Source organism: Lepidothrix coronata, unplaced genomic scaffold (genome assembly GCF_001604755.1).
Source record: "Lepidothrix coronata isolate B3197 unplaced genomic scaffold, Lepidothrix_coronata-1.0 Scaffold101, whole genome shotgun sequence".
In the NCBI taxonomy this organism is placed as follows: domain Eukaryota; kingdom Metazoa; phylum Chordata; class Aves; order Passeriformes; family Pipridae; genus Lepidothrix; species Lepidothrix coronata.
In genome coordinates, this window is record NW_016690281.1 from 1 (window position 1) to 19,125 (window position 19,125).

General features: G+C 42.1%; 3 protein-coding genes across 3 annotated transcripts; 1 reads left to right on the plus strand and 2 right to left on the minus strand.

Annotated features, from left to right (window-relative positions):
* Positions 1 to 2,122: 2,122 nt before the first annotated feature.
* Positions 2,123 to 3,444, minus strand: CUNH16orf91 (chromosome unknown C16orf91 homolog). Its single transcript, XM_017823025.1, has 2 exons — positions 3,299 to 3,444; positions 2,123 to 3,055 (listed from the first exon to the last, which is right to left on the minus strand). Exons 1-2 carry the CDS (start codon positions 3,442 to 3,444, stop codon positions 2,701 to 2,703), a joined length of 501 nt encoding a protein of 166 aa, XP_017678514.1. The 3' UTR covers positions 2,123 to 2,700.
* Positions 3,445 to 3,730: 286 nt separating this feature from the next.
* Positions 3,731 to 14,227, minus strand: GNPTG (N-acetylglucosamine-1-phosphate transferase gamma subunit). Its single transcript, XM_017823116.1, has 11 exons — positions 14,166 to 14,227; positions 14,035 to 14,089; positions 13,748 to 13,815; positions 10,521 to 10,575; positions 10,339 to 10,422; positions 9,213 to 9,306; positions 7,837 to 7,951; positions 7,211 to 7,293; positions 6,812 to 6,940; positions 5,333 to 5,414; positions 3,731 to 4,198 (listed from the first exon to the last, which is right to left on the minus strand). The coding sequence occupies exons 1-11, from the start codon at positions 14,206 to 14,208 to the stop codon at positions 4,077 to 4,079; spliced, it is 930 nt and encodes a 309-aa protein (XP_017678605.1). The 5' UTR covers positions 14,209 to 14,227; the 3' UTR covers positions 3,731 to 4,076.
* Positions 14,228 to 14,250: 23 nt separating this feature from the next.
* Positions 14,251 to 18,582, plus strand: TSR3 (TSR3, acp transferase ribosome maturation factor). Its single transcript, XM_017823117.1, has 6 exons — positions 14,251 to 14,353; positions 14,451 to 14,667; positions 15,840 to 16,033; positions 16,802 to 16,975; positions 18,149 to 18,212; positions 18,291 to 18,582. Exons 1-6 carry the CDS (start codon positions 14,272 to 14,274, stop codon positions 18,445 to 18,447), a joined length of 888 nt encoding a protein of 295 aa, XP_017678606.1. The 5' UTR covers positions 14,251 to 14,271; the 3' UTR covers positions 18,448 to 18,582.
* Positions 18,583 to 19,125: the final 543 nt, after the last annotated feature.

The following is a 19,125-nucleotide window of genomic DNA, read 5'->3' on the forward strand; positions in this document are numbered from 1 at the left end:
TGACCAGAAACCCTAAAAAATGACCAGAAACTCGCCCAAAATTACCCCAAAAAATGACCCAGAACTAACCAAAATCTCCCTAAAAACTGACCAGAAACTCGCCCAAAATTACCCCAAAAAATGACCCAGATCTAACCAAAATCTCCCTAAAAAATGACCAGAAACTCACCCAAAATTACCCCAAAAAACGTCCAAAAACTCACCCAAATCTCCCCCAAAAATTGCTGTGCCCTGAACACACTGCTGTTGTGGTCAAAAGTAAGCTTCTGCATTGATTTATCCTAAAGGGCCATTTTACCTATGCTAATTTCAAAATATCTCCCAAAAATCCACAAGCTGATACCCTGCTCTTGTCCCCTCTCCATGTTGTAGCCCCTGACTTATCTTTTGCATGGCTGGGGATGTGAATCCATCTGTGATGCAAAGGAAAGCCACCTCGGTGAGCTGAAAGGCTCCTGAAGTCCCCAGATTATTTTCTTAGTCAGCTAAAAGAAAGGAAACCAAAAATCATTCCCCATGTTTAGCACTGCATCTGCCAGAACACAACAATCCCCCTACTCACCCTGTCCCAACTGCACTGAGGTTCTCACGCTACCAGCTCCAGCCATGGCTATTGTAGTGTGGCATACCTGAAACACACAGAGAGAAAGTGACGTGGCCTTTCTGAAAATTCAGTGGACCCGTGCTCCGCCTCTCTATCTCCCCAACTCGCCTGGAAGGCTCCTCTCTTTCCAGCTGCTACCGAGACCGCCCCTGCAAATAGAATAGGTAAATGCTCAATCACTGAGCTCTCAAATACTTAGGGATTCCTCTCGAGGCAAGCTGAAGACCTATAAACCCTGTCAGACTGCTTGCTGAAGTGTTGCTACAGCCCGCTAAGCAGACAGACGGCCACTGCAAAAAAAACACAGATGTGGAGGCCCATGCTGACATACCTCCTCATAGTGACTATCTGAGGCTCCTTTATCTTGACCTCTTATTGGATGGACCTTCATCACATTCAGCAGACAGGCAAAGGGTTGTGTATCACCTAGAAAAAAAAAAAAGCAGTTACGACATATATGCATAGACAACATCCTAAAACTAACACCAAATTCAGTTCGAGAGTAAAATTCTCACCTCGCTCGTCTCTGCTCCTGTGTTGGTAGCCCTCGAGACACTGCTCTGCAAACCCACGGCATCCTCTCGGGGCCGCGCCTGCCGTGACCCCAACACAGCAGTGCACAGGCCCACACTCCCCGCCGGGGGTCCCTCCACCGCCCCGAAGAAGGGATGTTGTACAAAGAGCATGCAGAGCTGGTCCAGGGAGCCTCGGCTGATGGCCCCGTACTCTGCTTTTAACAACAAAATGCCACAGACAAGTTTCCCAACACAGTGAAAGCAAGAGACTATGAGAATAGTTTTATTATTAAACACTTATTATCACCCAAAACAAGGCACGCATGAAGGGGCAGCTCTGTATTTCCTTAAACAAAGCAACACGTTGCCAGGTTCACTGTTTTCATAGAACTTGGAGTAAGAAAGCTAGTCAAGAGCAACAGGCATTACACCTTAGCTTCAATATAAAAGCAATTCAGGATCACTCTTCTATTCACCAGAACACCCCCATGCATACACCTCACTTGGAATATTCTACTGTAGTAGAGGTTGAATACCAAGACTAAACCCTGTGACAGTACCAAATTAGGTGTATTCATTTACTAGGCATCGTGTGGTTAAACTGAGGGACTCTATGGCAAAATCAAATGCCACGACAGTGCATGTTGTTCAGAGACTCATCAGCAGTATTGGACAAACATGATCCTACGCCAGTTTTCTGCACAGCTCCAGCCTATCTTAACAGCTGCTGCCATCTGTGGGGGGCTTTGGCTTTTAATTACAGATTTTAATGGCACAAAACCAATCTTCTGTTTTTACATTTGAAAGCTTAAAAAAAAATGCCTCTAATTTTGAAGGGAACTAAGTTGTATTAGTATCTTACATTTCTCCTCTCCAAGAAAAGTCTCCAGAGTATGCATCTAAAAATCTGCAGAAAAAGCCTAGGCACTATATGGTTCAAGGAAACCAGGGGTTTCCTCCCCAGTATAATGCAAGCCAATCATTTTGATTCTCTGCAAAATGCTCTCCTACCAGTAATGATCACTTTAATCAGCCAAGCCTAAAAAGTTCTAGTCCCAAAAGCACGAACTCGTGAAGGTAATTTCTACGTTATTTAGCAGAATTAAAAAAAAAAAAATCAGACCACAATCACATATTAATGACTACATTTACAACTGGTCTGCAATATAAATTGAACGTACTCTGTGACTACCAAAATGTCAAACGAAGGTCACCTTCAGCAGCAATTTTAAAGACATTCAGATTTCATATTTTTTAATACACCTAGCATCTAAGAAAAATGATCCACGAAAAAGTGATGGGTTATATAAAACTTATATTAAAATTCAAGTTGAATTGCAATATGTCTTGTTCATCCCTACCATGCAATCCAGAAAGAAACTACGCCTTTTGCTGCCAAAGTAAATTACTAAGGTAAGACCAGCACAGAAAACATCATGAAGAAATCAAGTTTGCAAGATAAAGCTGCCGAAAGACTCAAAAAAACAAGGTTTCTTCCCATTAATGAGTAGGTACAGTTTTTAACCAGGTGAATACCAGCAAACTTTTGACAGCTCCTTCACTGTAGCCGCACTCCCGTCCTCATTGCTCCTTCGGCAGCTGCAAGGGAGCATTGCTTTCTTGGGCCATATCTAAAGAGTCCACGATCTCGCCGGAGAAAACCGCTTCCAATCGCTCATCAATCTCCGTTTTTTCCCTGAACACACACCAGAGCAACAGCCCCGTGCACAGCACACTGAAAGGCAACACCTTCAGCCACGGTCTCTCGTGGTCGCTCCCCATGGACCGGCTGACACTCCACACCCGCGGACTGGCCTTGCTGCTGGAGAAGGGAATGGGCACCCCGCTCTCCGGATCCGCGCCCGCCGCACCCTCCGGGTCCCGCCGTCGTGCGAGTCCCTTCCAGGGCTCGGGCAGGCGCGGGGGCCGCCGCGCCCTGTAAAGACACGCATGAGCGGCGCGGGGGGCGCGGGGGGCACGGGCAGCGGCCCGGCCCGGCCCTCACCGCCAGTGGCCCCGGCCCCGCTCGGCCCCGGCCCCGCTCAGCCCCGGCCCCGGCCCCGGCCCCGGCCCCGGCCCTGCTCAGCCCCGGCCCCAGCCCTGGCCCCGCTCCTCACCGCCAGCGGCCCCGGCCCCGCTCAGCCCCGGCCCCGGCCCCGGCCCCGGCCCCGCTCCTCACCGCCAGCGGCCAAGCGCCCAGATCATCCCGCACCGCCCCGCGCCGCTCGGAAGGGGAGGCGCGAAGGCTCCCGCAGCCGTGACGGGATCACGAACTGCGCAGGAGGAGGAGCCAAAGCGAGCGGGGACGGCGCTCTCGCCGTCCATCGTCTGGGGCAGTGGTGGTTCCGCAGCTGGTGGTCGCGGAGTCCACTTTATTCCGTATTACATACAGAGAATTGCCAGGTTACCACAACTATGCTTTTATAACAATTCACTGATTTCATTGCACGTTTCAGTCAGATCCCGAACGGCTTTCATTTAACCTGATAGCTAAAGATGACATCGACCTTTGAATGTGGGTGGGTGGTGTGTAAAGGACTGCTGTGACAGAAAACGTTTCCTTTTCTGCTAAAGTACGCAGAAAACATTTTAGCATACAGATGAAATAACATGTTCTTAACACTGTATTTATTACCTTTCATACAACATCTAACAGCACTGGTCTTGAGCTGTTTTCTATTTACACCACCTGTTACCACACTTGATCATTAAAAACAAGGCTAGGATTGGACACACAGAATCTGTAAACCTCTGCCACACACCAGTCTTAGCAAAGAAAGTTTCACAAATGTTCTCAGAAACTAGCCAGCTGTTCTCATAATGATGAGCCCTCACATTTCCTTTGCTTTAGGGCAGAAATTCATAAAGTCAAAAATACTTGCAAGAAGATAAATCATTTCAGTGGCATGATACGTGTTCAATTTAATTGACATTCCATATGAACCACCCAAGTTTCTTCATACAGTGTAGTTCCAAATTCCTGTGTCGCCATGCAGGTGCTCATCCTTTGACCCATTAAGAACTGTTGTCACTGCAGTTGCCAGTTTGTGACTTACATATTCAATACTGGTATTTTCAGCTGTAAAATTTAGTTTAAGACATCAGTTATTTTTGCTTTTAAACATCAAAATATTTTTGTTATAGAATTAGTCAATAAATAGTTTTGAAATAAGTCATCTAGAGTAAACTGAATTCTGCTTTTGACTATACAGTTCTAATTTGCAATAATTAAAAAAACTACTGCAATAATTAATAGAACTACCAAACACACAGAAATACTGTGCAAGTTACATAGTTAATAGTTTATATGGGAAGATAAAATGTTTTTAAAAAATTTTATTATGATTTTTTCCTAGAAAAGAAAGTCATCAATTTAAAAAAACAGGTAAGAAAGTTTCTCAAAGCAAAAAGAAAAAAAAGTATGTCGCTAATTTTAAGCTACTTTAATTAGCTCAACAGTGCTTTGTTTTCTTCAATTCTGAACATAAAAAGTGTAAATATATCTATATCTATTTCTTTTCCAGGAAATTAAATTCTCCTTTGACAAACAGTTCATGTAATAAAGGGCATGATGGCCTGGAAGAAATGAGGGAGAGGAAACAAGCAAACAAAAAAGCCCACAAAAAACAATCCACAAACCCCAACAACAAAGCCAAAAAAACCGACTTGTCTGGAATTAATCCAGATTAGCCTTACTTCTTCATAGCCAGAACCAGTCTTTCCTTTTAAAAACTGCATGTGATATGGTACTTACCTAACAGAAATCAAAGAGAGGGAAAAAGAAACAGGTGACTTAGTAAAGGAAAAAACCAATTCAAACAGATACAGAGAACATTTCAAATGTTATAGAAGAAGTCAGACCTTGTGGTTAACATACAGAAAGTGGAATTACTTAAAAGACACTTTTATGCTATCAATGCTGTAACATTGATTTCCTTTTAATTTGGCACATTAAGGACTAGAGACAAACTTCAATTACAGTCAACATTTTTCTACAAAGCTAGAATTTCAAGTCATCAACAGATTTTCTGGGGGACAAAATAAGTCCTCTTGCACAGGAATCAAAACCTAAGGACTTATTAGATACTTTGTCTACTGAATTCTTCCTTCATATATGCCAGATTATTTAATTGCTGCTATAACTGAAAACAGTATTGGGGTATTCACATTCTGAATAGACAACAATAAAAAGAACAATACCAAAAAAACTCACCAGAATTTGCTTTGTATGCAATACCGTGCTGATCTAATAAAACTTTAAGTTTTTTTATTTCTTCAGAAAGTTGCTTGTATTCCTAAAAAAGAAAATACATTTAAAGTGGTTCTCCCACTTCCCAAATGCATATCTAAAATGGGAGTTTATAAAACATAATGGGTCTGTGCAGAACTGTTACAGCTTTTCACTTAAAACATCATAAAGATAAACTGCTTATTCCAAGAACAAGGTGCAAATTTTAGAAGATACATGTCTATGTTGCCAAAACAGGAGCCAGCTTTTCTCAAGCCTGAGTGTAAAAATTAGGAGTGCTTTCTGTAACTATTTTGAATCTGTCCTCTAAGTAGCATTTTATCATAGAACAAAATTGCATTCTTAAGTTTTCTTCAGGACTGGCCTTATTTTATTGTATCATAATGCTACAGTCTGGAAATTTGTCACCTCCTCAACTCTTGACCTAGTAACTTCATGTTCCTGCTTTCAGCAGTTTCTGTTAACTTGCAGAGAGAGGGATTGCTTAGTAGTTTTGACACTCAAACCACATACCTGAAATCTCAAGAGAAGCCCCAATTTTTTATTGTCTTTTGGTGTTTACATGAATAAAGACAGAGCAAAAGAGTAACTATTTAAAATTCTGTGGTTACCAAAACAGCCAATTTAATGTCAATTAAGCTATGATGAACCCAGAAAAAGAAGTACAAATTATTAAGTACTGTATTGTTAACGAGCGAGCTCGTATGATTTCAAAACGGTGATCTTTATATATGTATATTCAGGTTAACCACAGTCTTCTGATTATATATAAGTAGCTATCTGGTGTTTTGTCTTTGCTACATTTTTCAAATAAAATGACAACAGCAACTTCTTCTCTGCATTATAATTAATTCCCTTCTGTGCTCTTTTTTTTTGATGTTCAGCTTGCACTCTTTTAGAGTGAGCACCCCTTCTACCTCTGTTTTCCCTATTCCAATTCTGTTGCAGAACTGTTCACACACACAGAAGTCCTTCAGAAATGGACATAGCATAGGTCATTCTGCCTTTTGCTTGTGTTACAGCCAATGTGTCCTGACACAAGTGTGGGTAATTATCCACAGAGAGAAGCACCAGCGTACTCAAGGTTGGTTACACATTTATTTGCACTGTTAATTCCTTCCTATTTCCAGACTGATATTCCCCAGAAAGAGTACCTACAAGGTGTTGGTAACCCAGGTGCATACCCTAATTCCTACATACCCACCATCTTCTTACTGGGCATTCATCTGTACTGGTTTGGTTTTGACTTAAGGGCTAGAATAAAGATATCAACTCACACTCTATGCAGTGTTACATATTGAAAACAAAAAAGATAATCCCATGACAGATTTCAGCTGAATCCAAAGAGCATTTACATAATGCTCTCATGCTGATACTGTGATACAGTAAAAAGGTGGCAGTTTAATTCCACAAATTTAATATTGTAAATATTTTGCTCTATACCTTACTGCACTTTTCCACTGTTTTGAATTCCAGACTTATTTTCTTACTCTGTTTCTCAGCTTCTTTTTCTTCTGTTGCTTTTAGAAGTCCTGCTTCCTCAAAAATCTCTTTCAGTATTTTTTTGTAACCCTAAAAAAGAAAGTTTTCAAAAGACAATAGATCAATCCACTCAACTCTGATCTCTGCTTGTAATTTGCACTGGCCATTCCAAGTCCTCAAGCTTCATTGTAGAAAACATTACAATTACCAGTTCACACAGCAGTTACAGAACATAAAATTATTATTTGCCAACTGCAGAATAAATGCATCTACTCCAAAAGGAGAAACTGCAGAAGCCAGGTTTGGCTATTGACAGTAATTGTTTTTTTCACTGAACAGAGTTGGAAAAAGTTAATAAACCTGGTCAGTTATTAGTTCATCATACAGAAGCTGCTCTGCTTCATCCCACTTCCTTTGCAGTGCTTCAGGCAGAGTTGGATAAACTGAAAAATGGAAGGCAAACCATGTAAAAACCAACACCACTGTCCTGCATTAGTTAATTCCCCCTCTAGTAGCATGCAAGCATATTTGTTCTAAGAACTCAGTGTTTCCATACAGTACATAGTCTCCACTACTTTCAAGAGTTGGGGTTAAACTTAAATTGCACTTCACACATTTAAACTTTCTGGAAAATGCCTCTGACCAGAAATTTTTCTCTTATTTCCAGCTGCAAGGCCTCACATTTATTTGCTCAGTGTGATTCTGAGCTCTGCCTTTTTGTAACATGGGCAGATACTACAGGGCTGATTCCTACAACCAGTCCAAGAAAAAAAAAAAAAAAATCCTTCACTGGGTCTGTATCAGCAGTGACAATTTATTTGAGACATATCTGTGTTCTAATGACTGGGATTTAAAATACACTTTGTATTATATGTTACATGTAATACTCATTTATATCAAGGTACAAACTTGAAGAACCTAAAAATGGACACTCTGAGGTTAGTGTAATATGCCAACTGCTCCACAAATGATTTTCTAAATCTTACCTAAAAGAGAGTGGGGATGGCACACAAGAGGAGTCTCAAATGTCAGAGAGTAAACACAAGTACTTGGCTCAGACACATAAGCCAATTTATTGCTCTTTCCACAAACAAGATGAACCTAAACATCAGTAAAAACAAAGATGAGCAAAAAAGGTCCACATGAAACAGGACCAGCATTGATGATCAATTTGCTGAGTTCCAATGCTAGCAGATGCATTTCTATACATACTGTCATGTCAAAGCTTCCAGTCCTTTTTCATTTTTCCACAGAAAAAGAATCATAGCAAGCACATTGTCAAATTATTTTATCAAATGTGAACACTGCTTCCTCTAATAGGAAATGATTCCCCCCCCACCATTGTTCCTTCAACTCCCGAGCACCATATTTCCAGCAAGAATGAGAGTAAAAAGGAGGGGGGAAAGGACATCCTTTAGAGCCTCATCTGATGTAAGCACAGTTTGCTTAAATTTTATTTCTCACCAATGTGCTAAACAAAGAGTACAAGACGCATGTAGACTGTATAAAACTATTTTCATTACATTTGTAGCACCAGTGTTTTCCGTCTGTCAAAACACAATGCCTGTGAAAGATTTCAATCACAATATCAAAGGTCATACAAGAATATTAATTTTCTTCTGCAGCCCCCATGGGAGATAAAGGCACCTCCACTACAGTATAGAATATTTTCACCTTGGCAGCCAAGTTGGCAGCCAATCACAAGAGATTCAACAAGGCAAAATGCAGGCTCATGCACTTGGGTCACAACCACCCCATACTGCTCTAGGCTTGGGCAAGAATAGCTGGAAAGCTGCCTGGTGGAAAAGGACCTGAGGGTGCTGGTTGACACCTCTCCTTGTCAGATTTGTGCACCAGACCCTTCCCCACCTCCGTTGCCCTTCTCTGGACACACTCCATCACCTCAGTGTCCTTCTTGAAATGCCCTTGGTGCTTCTTTTAACATCGTGCTTAACTTCTGGGTATGCTACTGTTAACTGCCTAATTCTTTTCCCTCCTTTTTTATGGATGTTCTTAGTACAATAGACTGGTAGCTTGAATTCAACCAACAGCTCTTTTTCTTTATTTTTCCTGACACAAATTACAAGTATATTTCTACAGTAGCAATTAGAACATTCCACTCTATCAAGGAAAAAAAGAGTTTTAAGTAATCAGTGAGAACACGTAAGTACACTTCTTCAAAATTTCACCCTGAATCTAGATTCCCTCCTCCATCCATTCACGTAGCTCCTACAGGAATTCATCTTTTTCTATCATAGCTTAAATAAGGACTTTTTCAGGGTAGGAATGTTTCAGTTTGTAGAGTGTCACAAGTGTATGTGTAGTCATGCTGTCTGAATTAGCATAGCCTAGGTTATTATACCTTTGTTTGTCTGGTCTTAGTTTCACATGAGTCTCCTTCCCTCATCCACATTCCAACAAATGTGTTGTTGTTAATTTCCCATTCATGCCAGATTCTGAAAAAACAGGACACTCTTTTAAGTTATCAGAAAGAAAAATTTGAACACTCAGGAAGAAAACCAGGAATACCTTATACCATGTTCAATTCAAGTGTATATACATCATTTTTGTTGTCTGAGTATTTCCAGTTCTTACAGCCAACACCTTACGTGCAGCATAGTTTGTTATCCAAGCTGCTGTATAGGGCATGTCAGCATCACTTTTGAGAGCACAGTTTTGGATCAGCTTTCAGTTTGCAAACCATTTGCACTTAAAATCTGTGTTTAAATCCAGTAAAATATCACTTATAGATCAATCCCACAAAAAATTCCATGATGCTAAGTGCACTGTGCATTTCAGATTGTTTGCAGGATTTTTAGTGCTGGTGAGAGCACCTAAAAATCTACTCTAGTTCTGCTAGTCCTAAAGCAAATGATACCCTCAGCATGCCGATGTACCATCTTCCTCACATACCGGCTCACCATTTTGCACACAGAGAAAAGACATCTATATGCAAAATATTTAGAAAAGCAGTGCTCTGGTTTAGAATTAAATTTATTTTAAGTCTCATGATTTGGGAGTTATATGATCTGGGGTCCTCAAATATGGGAATTTTTTTGGGGATCTACACTGAGTCTTTTATAACTTTTCATTAAATGATTAATACAACCACTAGGCATAAAGCACTCTTTTCATTTTGTAATTTTTGTATTTAACTCAAACTGAAAATAGTTAACAGCTATGAAATCTCTGTAAATATAAGCTATAGTTATACATTATTAAATTTCTCACATGAACATATCACACTTGCAGTTGGCACTGGTTATTAATCAGTCTCCAACTAAAATAGGAGGTTAGTATTTATCAACCCAAAAAAAAAAAAACCTGAATTTTTCAAGACAGGATATCTTTACGCATATTGCCTTGGGAACTATAATGACCTAAGTTAACTCATAGAAGAATCTTCTTGTTAAAACTGCCTCCTTTTTACAATCTATAAAATGGCCTGCTAACAACATAGGTAAAACTTAAAGGTCTAAATGCCTCACCCTAAAATCCCACTATAGGCATTCCATCGAAAAGTCTGCTCATGCTGAGTGACATTATGGAAAGGACAAAACTCATACTTGTACCTTAAAAGAAAAGAAAAAGAAAATAAGAAATTTTCAGACTGAAATGGAAAACTAGTAAATTCCTAGTAAGTAAACAAAGACTCAAATCCATTACTCACGTGGATTCCACAAAACTGAAACACTTGCCAGCAAGCCCAAAGAGATGTGCAGGGCCTAAAAACACCACAAAATGACATAAAGGAAGAACAATGTTTTGGTTAAATTTAAGAAAGTTACTATGGTGACAAAACTGCAAGGAATATGTGACAAATTTAGGTCTCTGCTATACATAAGGAAATTCTTATCCTCCATATGTATTACTGTAAGTTCCCACTAGCCCTATACTGGTTTCCATCATAATCTTTAACATTTTTCATCTTCAATACTCAGTTAAATAGATAAGCCTCTGTCTACAACAAAACCAAGAAACCCATGTAAAAACAAATATTTGGAGGCAAGGTCCATAAAAGGAATCATCAGTGCAGATCTTTCCAAAATCTAACACTGAAATCACTAAAACTCTTGCTTGGGAGCTGTCTGTCCCCAGAGCCATCCAAAATCCTCAAGTAAAGCCCATTTGTTGACAGCGCGGCATATTTAAGTTTCCCTGAGATTCTGAAACTGGATATTCCTTTTCACAGTTTGCCTTCATGGTCTGATCCAGATAGTATTCAACAAGATAAACCTTTTGCTGTCAGACAGGTCAGCAGCTGCAATTCTACTCTTGTAGAATTGACTGTTCCAGCCTTCCTATCAAAGGAATCCAAGACAGGTCAGTAAAAAGAAGGTCAAAAGTTCTGAATTATGTGCTAGAGGAGTATTTCAGTGTCCCTTGTTTATAGAATTTTTGCTTGGAACTATTAAATATTTATGAGGAAAGAAGAATAAAGATTTCAAAGCATACAAAATAAACCCCCATCCTGGATTCTAATTCCCGACTGTCAGGATTGCCTAGGTCCTTTTTTGAAAGATCTAGCCAAGCAATCCTACAAACAACAGTCAGACCACCAGAATCATGCCATTCAGAATAGCTTAACCTCTGGGATATGAGCAGGTTTTCTTTCCCAAGTGTGTTTTCTGACTGTGTGATCTTGCATTTCATTCTACAGATAGGCCTGGCCAAAGGGTTTGTCCCTTTGCTACATGAAATCTGTGCCTTAGTGATTAGGATGCTCTGCAAATGTGAATGTCCCCGAGGAATGCATTAAACTCATGCCTCCATTTCCTGGGCTGATGCTCTAGAAGAGAAATTACAGGAACTATTCCACCAGCTGTCTTGTAAAAGAACGGGTAAGGTTTCTATGCTAAAGAAATAATTGTGCAAGACAGGGTTCCATGCCCTGGATTCCTGTTCCATACACACTCCCAATTTTTGGCTACACATAAGTTCCCACAACAAAGAAAGAAGGATTTCTAGCATGCTGTCCTTAATTTTTTTTTCCTGCTACTTTTGTCACCTTTCCATTCAGCATTCTGTTACTAATCCCATTCCTAACTATTTCACTTTTCACATGCTACACACGCAGAATTTATAAACTTGATTTGGGTGCACAAAACATGACAAAGAACCACTAAGCATAATCACATTGTGTCACCATACCAAAATGCCTTTACTGAATTTGAACAAGGTTTAAGTCTGTGCATAAAATTAGCAGAGAGACTAGAGTTATTCACTTTTGCTTAGTCTTTGCCTTCAGTATTTATCTGCTCTCCCCCATATATGGGCTAGATTTTTTTATATTCCTGTTTATTTTGCTTAAGTGGTGTATTTATATCACAGCACCCATGTTGTGTGTGAAACTAAGCCTCTGTGATAGCTTCCAAGACTACTCTTAGGACTTTTTTTTATAACCATTTTTTGGTTTTAAGTGCTATTATATGATGAAATATATGACTTTTATATGACAATCTCGAGGATGTCAGAGATTGTTTCAAGAAGAAAATAGTTTTTACCATGGGTCAGAAAGATTTGTGACTGGCTCAAAGAGAGTAAAACGTATGGATAGTATTGTGACAAAAGCAGTCCAAACAGCACTGGGACATTGTAGTGGGTTTCTGTGGCTGGGTTTTGGTAGCTGGGGGGGCTACAGGGGTGGCTTCTATTAGAAACTGTTAGAAGCTTCCCCTGTCCCATGGAGCCAATGCCAGCCAGCTCCAGGACCGACTTCCTGCTGCTGGCCAGGGCTGAGCCAATTAGGAGTAATAGCAACGCCTCTGTGATAACATATTTAAGAACAGAAGATTGTTGCACGGAAGAAAACTCCAGCCAGGGAAGAGCAGAGTGAGAACATGGGAATAACAACGTAGACACCAAGGTCAGTGCAGAAGGAGGGGCAGGAGGTGCTCCAGGTGCCAGAGCTGTGGCTCCTGCATCCCGTGGTGCAGACCATGATGGAGCAGCTGTCCCCCTGCAGGCCATGGAGGACCATCAGGGTGCAGAGACCCACCTGCAGCCCACAGAGGAGTCCATGCTGGAGCAGGTGGATGCATGAAGGAGGCTGTGACCCCGTGGGAGGCCCAGGATGGAGCAGAGTCCTGCCGGAGACCTGCGGCCCCTGGAGAGGGAAGCCCACACTGGAGCAGGTTTTTCCCTGGTAGGACTCGTGGCCCCTGTGGGGGACCCACAGGGGTACAGCTCATTCATGAAGGACTGCACCCCGTGGAGGAGTGACCCACGGGCAGTATGGGAAGAACTGCTGCCCGAGGGTTGGACTCACGCTGGAGAGGTCCATCAAGGATTGTCTCCCGTGGGAGGGATCCACGTGAGCAGGGGAAGGAGTCCTCTCTCTGAGCAGCTGCAGAAATAACAACTGACTGCAATCCCCATTCCGGTCCCCCTGCACCGCTGGGGGGAGGAGGGAGAACGTGGAAGGAAGGAGGGGTGGGGGGAAGGTGTTTTTAAGACTGTTTTATTTTCTCACTCTTTGGCTCTTATCCTGTTAGTAATAAATATAAGTTTGAGTCTGTTTTGCCCGTGAAGGTAATTAGTAACTGACCTCTCCCAGCTGTTATCTCAAGTCATGAATCCTTAGCTGTTCGTTTTTTTTTTTTCTCTCTTCTCTGTACACTTGCAGAAGAAGAGCTAGAGCGGCTTTAGTGGGTACCTGGTATCCAGACCAGGGTCAACCCACTACAGACATGGAACACCAATGAGGTTAACCTAGGTTTTAACCCTTCAGAAGCACAATAAAATATATTTGCCATGCTTATTTTCCGTGATGCTTACAGAATGACATGCAAAATTAGGCTGTGGCTGCATAAAGTCAAAGTAGACAATTTGCATTGCAAACAACTGTTGCTAAATGATGAAAACCGTACAAAAAAAAAAGGTAACGCTTGCATATACCTGATACTGCAGACGGGGACATCTTTGGCTGGAGCCTATTTGTTTGAGGCAAGAATGGGTTATTCAACCTTTCAAAAGAAGGAAAGTTAAACGTTTAAGGCTGTTGCGCATCTGGCCGTGGATATATCCTCCCCTACCCGTGTGTGTCCCAACACCGACGGCCCCTGCCCCAGCCCGGCGCCCCGTCCCCGGAGGAAGGGGCGGGCGGAGCGGGCGGAGCGGCAGACGGGCTCAAGCCCGCCGAGTGCGAGTGGATCGCGGGGCACAGCGAGCGGGCGGGCACGTACCCGAACGTGTTGGGCTCCTCCACGATCTTCATCTTCCCCGCCGAGGCGAAGAGACCTGCGAGCAGAGAGCCGTTGGCCGCGGCGCACGGACCGACCCGCGGCGCCCGCTCCCGCCGCGGCCCCCGCCTCACCCAGCGCCGCGCCCAACGCCGCCAGCAGCAGCCGCGCCGCCATCGCCCTTTCCGCGGGAAGCGGAAGCGCGCGGGCCGCGGGGCGGCCGCTCCGCCCAGCGCGGCCATGGTGCGGAGCCGGCGCGGGGGCCGGCGCGGGGCTCGCAGCCTCGACACCTTCGCGGCGGACGCGGAGGCTGCGCTGAGAGGTGCGTGCGGCGCCGCGGGACGCGGGTCTGGGCCGGCGGGTCTGGCAGGACCGGGCCGTGCGGCCGCTGGACGCTGATGTGTGCCCGCTGTTTTCAGCTTGCCTGGAGGGCGAGGGGGCCGCGGCCGGAGGCGACCTGGAGGCCAAGTTCCCCTGCCCCCTTGCCATGTGGGAGCTCGGACACTGCGATCCCAAGAAATGCACCGGGAGAAAACTGGCCCGGAAGGGGTTACTCCGAACCCTGCGCCTTCGCCAGAGGTTCCCGGGCGTCGTCCTCAGTCCGCTGGCCACGGAGTACGTCTCTCCCGCTGACAGGTGAGGCCCTGGTGCCTGCTGGCGCGGGCTGTGAGGGAAAGCTCTTGGTTCAAATACCGTCCTGATGCTGTATGAGGGAGAACGTTTTCACCACTGATTCATGGCCAACACTCTGATACAGAATAGATTTGACCTTCCCGTGACATTGCCCTGATGCATGAACACGAGAAATAGAGCCATTTCATCAAATCAGGTTAACACTTTTACAATAGCTGGTATCAGCTGAGAAAAGCTTCTGTAGATCCCAATGAGAAATCAAGGTACACCTCATAGGTTAATTTATTCAGAGCATAGGCCTATAGCTGCTGTATCTTTATGATGCCATATATAAGTTCTTCAGCTAGGCAGCACAATGCATTAACTAGAAAACTTTTTGAGGGAAATGAGAATTTTCTTCAAATGTGCCTGCAGAATTTTTATAAAGATGTATTTCCTCAGAGAAAAGATTTCTCTTTAGAAGCTAGCAGAGAACCTCAATCTGAATTTTGGTGTACTTTATGACTATGAACATTACTATTAACCACACTTCTCTGTCACATTTTTAAACCTAGAATCTTTCACATTTCAACTTGAAACATGGATAAACATTCTTTACCATATGCATGTTTGAAGGAAACCCATGTTATAACTCTTTCTCATTCTCTCTCTCTTCTCTATTTTAGGTTATGATTGACACAAGCGGGGGTTGTATGCAAATTTGTTGCTGATATAAAGTGGCAGTTGGAATTCTCACTTCATCTGGGGTTGTTTAGTCTGGAGAGGAGGAGGCTCAGGGGAGACCTCATCACTCTCTACAACTCCCTGACAGGAGGTTGTAGCCAGGTGGGAGTTGGTCTCTTCTCCCAGGCAGCTAGCAGTAAGACAAGAGGGCATGGCCTTAAGCTCTACCAGGGGAGGTTTAGGTTGGATATTAGGAAGAAATTCTTTACAGAGAGGGTAATCAGCCATTGGAATGGGCTGCCCAGGGAAGTGGTGGATTCTCCATCCCTGGAGATTTTTAAAAAGAGACTGGATGTGGCACTTAGTGCCATGGTCTAGTAACCATGGCGGTAGTGGATCAAGAGTTGGACTTGGTGATCTCAGAGGTCCTTTCCAACCCAGCTGATTCTATGATTCTATGATCAATATAATGGTGACAATTTTTCAAATACAGTAATGTTTCTTTTTTTCAGGCATGTCATTGCTCAGAGTGGAATTGCAGTCATAGATTGCTCATGGGCCAAATTAGAAGAAACTCCCTTTAAGAGAATGAGGGGGAATCATCCTCGGTTGCTGCCTTACTTGGTGGCTGCAAATCCTGTAAACTATGGTCGGCCGTGCAAGCTGTCCTGCGTGGAAGCTTTTGCTGCAGCATTTTGCATTGTTGGTAGGCTCGGTTTGTTGCCAGCAATTCTTACATCCTTAATACATCAGAAGAGATGATCTGCAATAAAATAAACTGTAATGCTGTCCCATTGGTTATCAGTTTGCTGAGTCTGGGATCAGATTGTCTAGCTTTCTTCCAAGTACTTGCATTGGGGTACCTGTGGAGTATTCGTGTCAGCTACTAAACAGGACACTAAACTAAATCCTGTTTTCGTCTGGATGGTGCGTAATGTTAGAAAAACTGTTAAAAAAAAGACAGAGAAGACAGAATATGAATTCTTAGGCACCTTTGCCTTAGTGAGAGGTAGCAGCTGTCTGTTAACAGGGCGGGTTCTGGATAAGAACAAAAGAATTTGCCCCTTCTTGTGATGTTTTGCAAACTCACCGCAGAACCTTGACAACTGAAGAGAAGTACTCTACCATACTGCAGACAAATATTATTTTCTGAAAATACTGTATGTACAAATGCTCCTGTACTGAAGGACTGTGGGACCTAGAGCTTGAATCATTCATTACCTGTACAAAGTATTTTTATGTAACACTCACTAAAAGGCTATGAACTCTTCTTGGATTCAGTTAGATATTTCAAGTTAAACTGAAATTTTAAAAAGATTACAAATATTTTCAAAGTCTTAATCCCCTAATGCTGAAAACAATGCTGGCAAACATCTTACTATTTTAGTGATACATAAGTATGTACTGAACTTAGAAACCTGTAGGCTGAGTGAAATCTCACACTGGAAAACTGATCACCTATTTTCTATTTTAGGATTCCCAGACCTAGCCACCATTCTTCTGAGGAAATTTAAATGGGGTAAGGCATTTATTGACTTGAACAAAAATCTCTTGGAAAAATATGCAGCCTGTCGTTGCCAGGATGACGTGCTAAGCATTGAGAAGGACTTTTTAGCTACTGTCCAAGAAACAAAAGATGAAGATGTAGGTAAGGAAAAAAACACAGGGACACCACACCCCCCTTTTTCCTAACTGGTTTCCTTATAGTCTTTTCCTTTGATCTCGTGAAAATATTGGCAAGGTTGGAAGATAAGTGCTTTGTTGAGATGTGTTCTTCTATCCTTATACTGTGTATTCTTCTTATAAGAAAGTTTACCCATTTTTTTTCAACTAGAATAGATGAAAATGACTAAAGCGACTTAACGCACAGAGTAGTGCTTTTCCAGCCGAACTGTGAAGCAGCTACCCTGATACAAGTAAGGATACTGGAAAACTAAGGAGCAAAAAGAAAATATGATGCATTCTCATTTTATCCACAGATGTTAAAAGCTGAATATGAGTAAAAAGACTAGTAATTGAGAAGGAACTATAATAAAAATACAACCATACAGTCTGACAGCAAATTAATTACACATAAACCTAAGAAAGACCTTCAGTGAACATATTTATATAGTCCCCAATCAAGATGTTTCAAATCAGACTTATCAAGATAATTAAAATCATCTGTAATAAATACAAGTAGTTTATTCCCAAATTCTTCCAGTAAGTTATTGGAATCCCAGTATTTCAAGCTATATTCACAAGTGACTGCTTGGTCTTATTCAAGACAGCACAAAGAAAGACAAATCAAATAATCAAGAACATATGAAAAGAGATGTTCCTAATTAACATTTTCCTGTCACAGTGGTTAAGCCCCATAAAACAGGCCAGGGGCTCATACTGTAAGGAGACAGTCAACAGCCTTAAACTGCTCTGAACTTTGATCTCTTTGCCATTACGCACTGGAACGTGATGGAATGAAACCATCCTGTTTCTTGGTGGAAACCTAACTAGTTACATTAAACTGAAGCCAGTTCTTAAGGGGCAACACGACTATGCCAAATAAAGCACACTTGAATCTATGCACTTTCTGGATGGACTTCAGCTATCATGCCTTGTTTGACTTTTCTGTGGTAACAGTTCTCCCCAGCTGTCTAAGCCACCTCCCCTCTCTTCCCCACCTCCCCTGGTTTCTGATCAAACAACTATGGTAAACTTAACAGAAAGACTGAACCAGACTTCCTAGGCCTTCCCCTCCCTGCCAGTAATTTTCTGTGAAAATGAGGGCAGATGATTAAAATATGCCTTTTTCATCATGTGCAGTTTTTCTTCCTTTTTCCAGATCCATTTGATGTTGACTCAGGAAAAGAGTATTCTAATCCCAACAGGCCAGTCAGTTCCCCAGGGTAATGAAATTTAATTTAAATACTAGTTTTTCTTATTATAAGTTATTTTGCTTTTATAATCCTGAAAAATGTTTCCAGTCTAGCACAAAGCAAGGAAGACTCTGAGGAGGACAGCATGAGCACTCCAGAGGATGCCACTGAAAGCAGTGAAAGCAGTGATGAGAGCAGTCCAGAAGATCATGGTACTGTAAAGTTACTGCAACAGCTGCCAATAAATCAACTATTTGAAAAGTGAAAAGAAAAAAAAAAAAATCAAACCCAACCCTCCTCAAGAAACAAAACCCTCCACCTACCAGAAGAACATTAAAAACATCCCCAGTAATCCCAAAGAGTTGTAACATCTTGTATAAAGAAATTTCATTGTGAACAGCTAAGTTTGTCTTGTTCACCTGTAGCTTGGTGCTTAGCAAATCTCAGTCTCTGTGTGGGTTTATAGGTCTTTTAATGAGAGCTCCAGAGTTACTTAATTTTTAGGTAGGTAACTATGGAATGTTAATTATTTTGTAAGGAGCCTGAAGCTTAGTAACAAGTTAAAAAAAAATCCCTTTATTCTAATCAATGAGTCTGGAAAGTGGTTTATAGGGTTTATTTTTACCTAATGGTATATTAGGTAAAGCTTTTTAACTTCTGGGCTACATTTCAACAGGAAAACATGACTTAAGCTATTGCCTTGTTCAGAGGACCTGCCGTATAAGGTGCCTCTGACTTTGCAGGCTTGAACCTGCCATATGTGTTTCAACTACGTCTTCTAGTTTAGGGTAAACTGACTGCCTAAGCTTATAAAAGGAAAAAAATGCTTCCTGGAATTCCTTTAACATCTCAGTGTGTCTTCGGTAACTCTACTGCTGTTTACTCTCATACAGTCCTAAGCAACGCCATGTTTTGGGACTTCATATTCAAAACTGTACCATTA

Coding starts and splice junctions, on each gene's coding strand:
- CUNH16orf91 (XM_017823025.1), bottom strand. CDS start 3,444: ATGGACGGCGAGAGCGCCGTCCCCGCTCGCTTTGGCTCCTCCTCCTGC. Junction 3,056..3,298: donor TGGGCGCTTGGCCGCTGGCG/GTGAGGAGCGGG, acceptor GTGTCTTTACAG/GGCGCGGCGGCCCCCGCGCC.
- GNPTG (XM_017823116.1), bottom strand. CDS start 14,208: ATGGCGGCGCGGCTGCTGCTGGCGGCGTTGGGCGCGGCGCTGG. Junction 7,952..9,212: donor CTAAGACCAGACAAACAAAG/GTATAATAACCT, acceptor ACTGATGTTTAG/GTTCATCTTGTTTGTGGAAA. Junction 5,415..6,811: donor CAGTGGAAAAGTGCAGTAAG/GTATAGAGCAAA, acceptor TTTCTTTTTTAG/GAATACAAGCAACTTTCTGA.
- TSR3 (XM_017823117.1), top strand. CDS start 14,272: ATGGTGCGGAGCCGGCGCGGGGGCCGGCGCGGGGCTCGCAGCCTCGAC. Junction 14,354..14,450: donor CGCGGAGGCTGCGCTGAGAG/GTGCGTGCGGCG, acceptor CGCTGTTTTCAG/CTTGCCTGGAGGGCGAGGGG. Junction 18,213..18,290: donor AGGCCAGTCAGTTCCCCAGG/GTAATGAAATTT, acceptor AAATGTTTCCAG/TCTAGCACAAAGCAAGGAAG.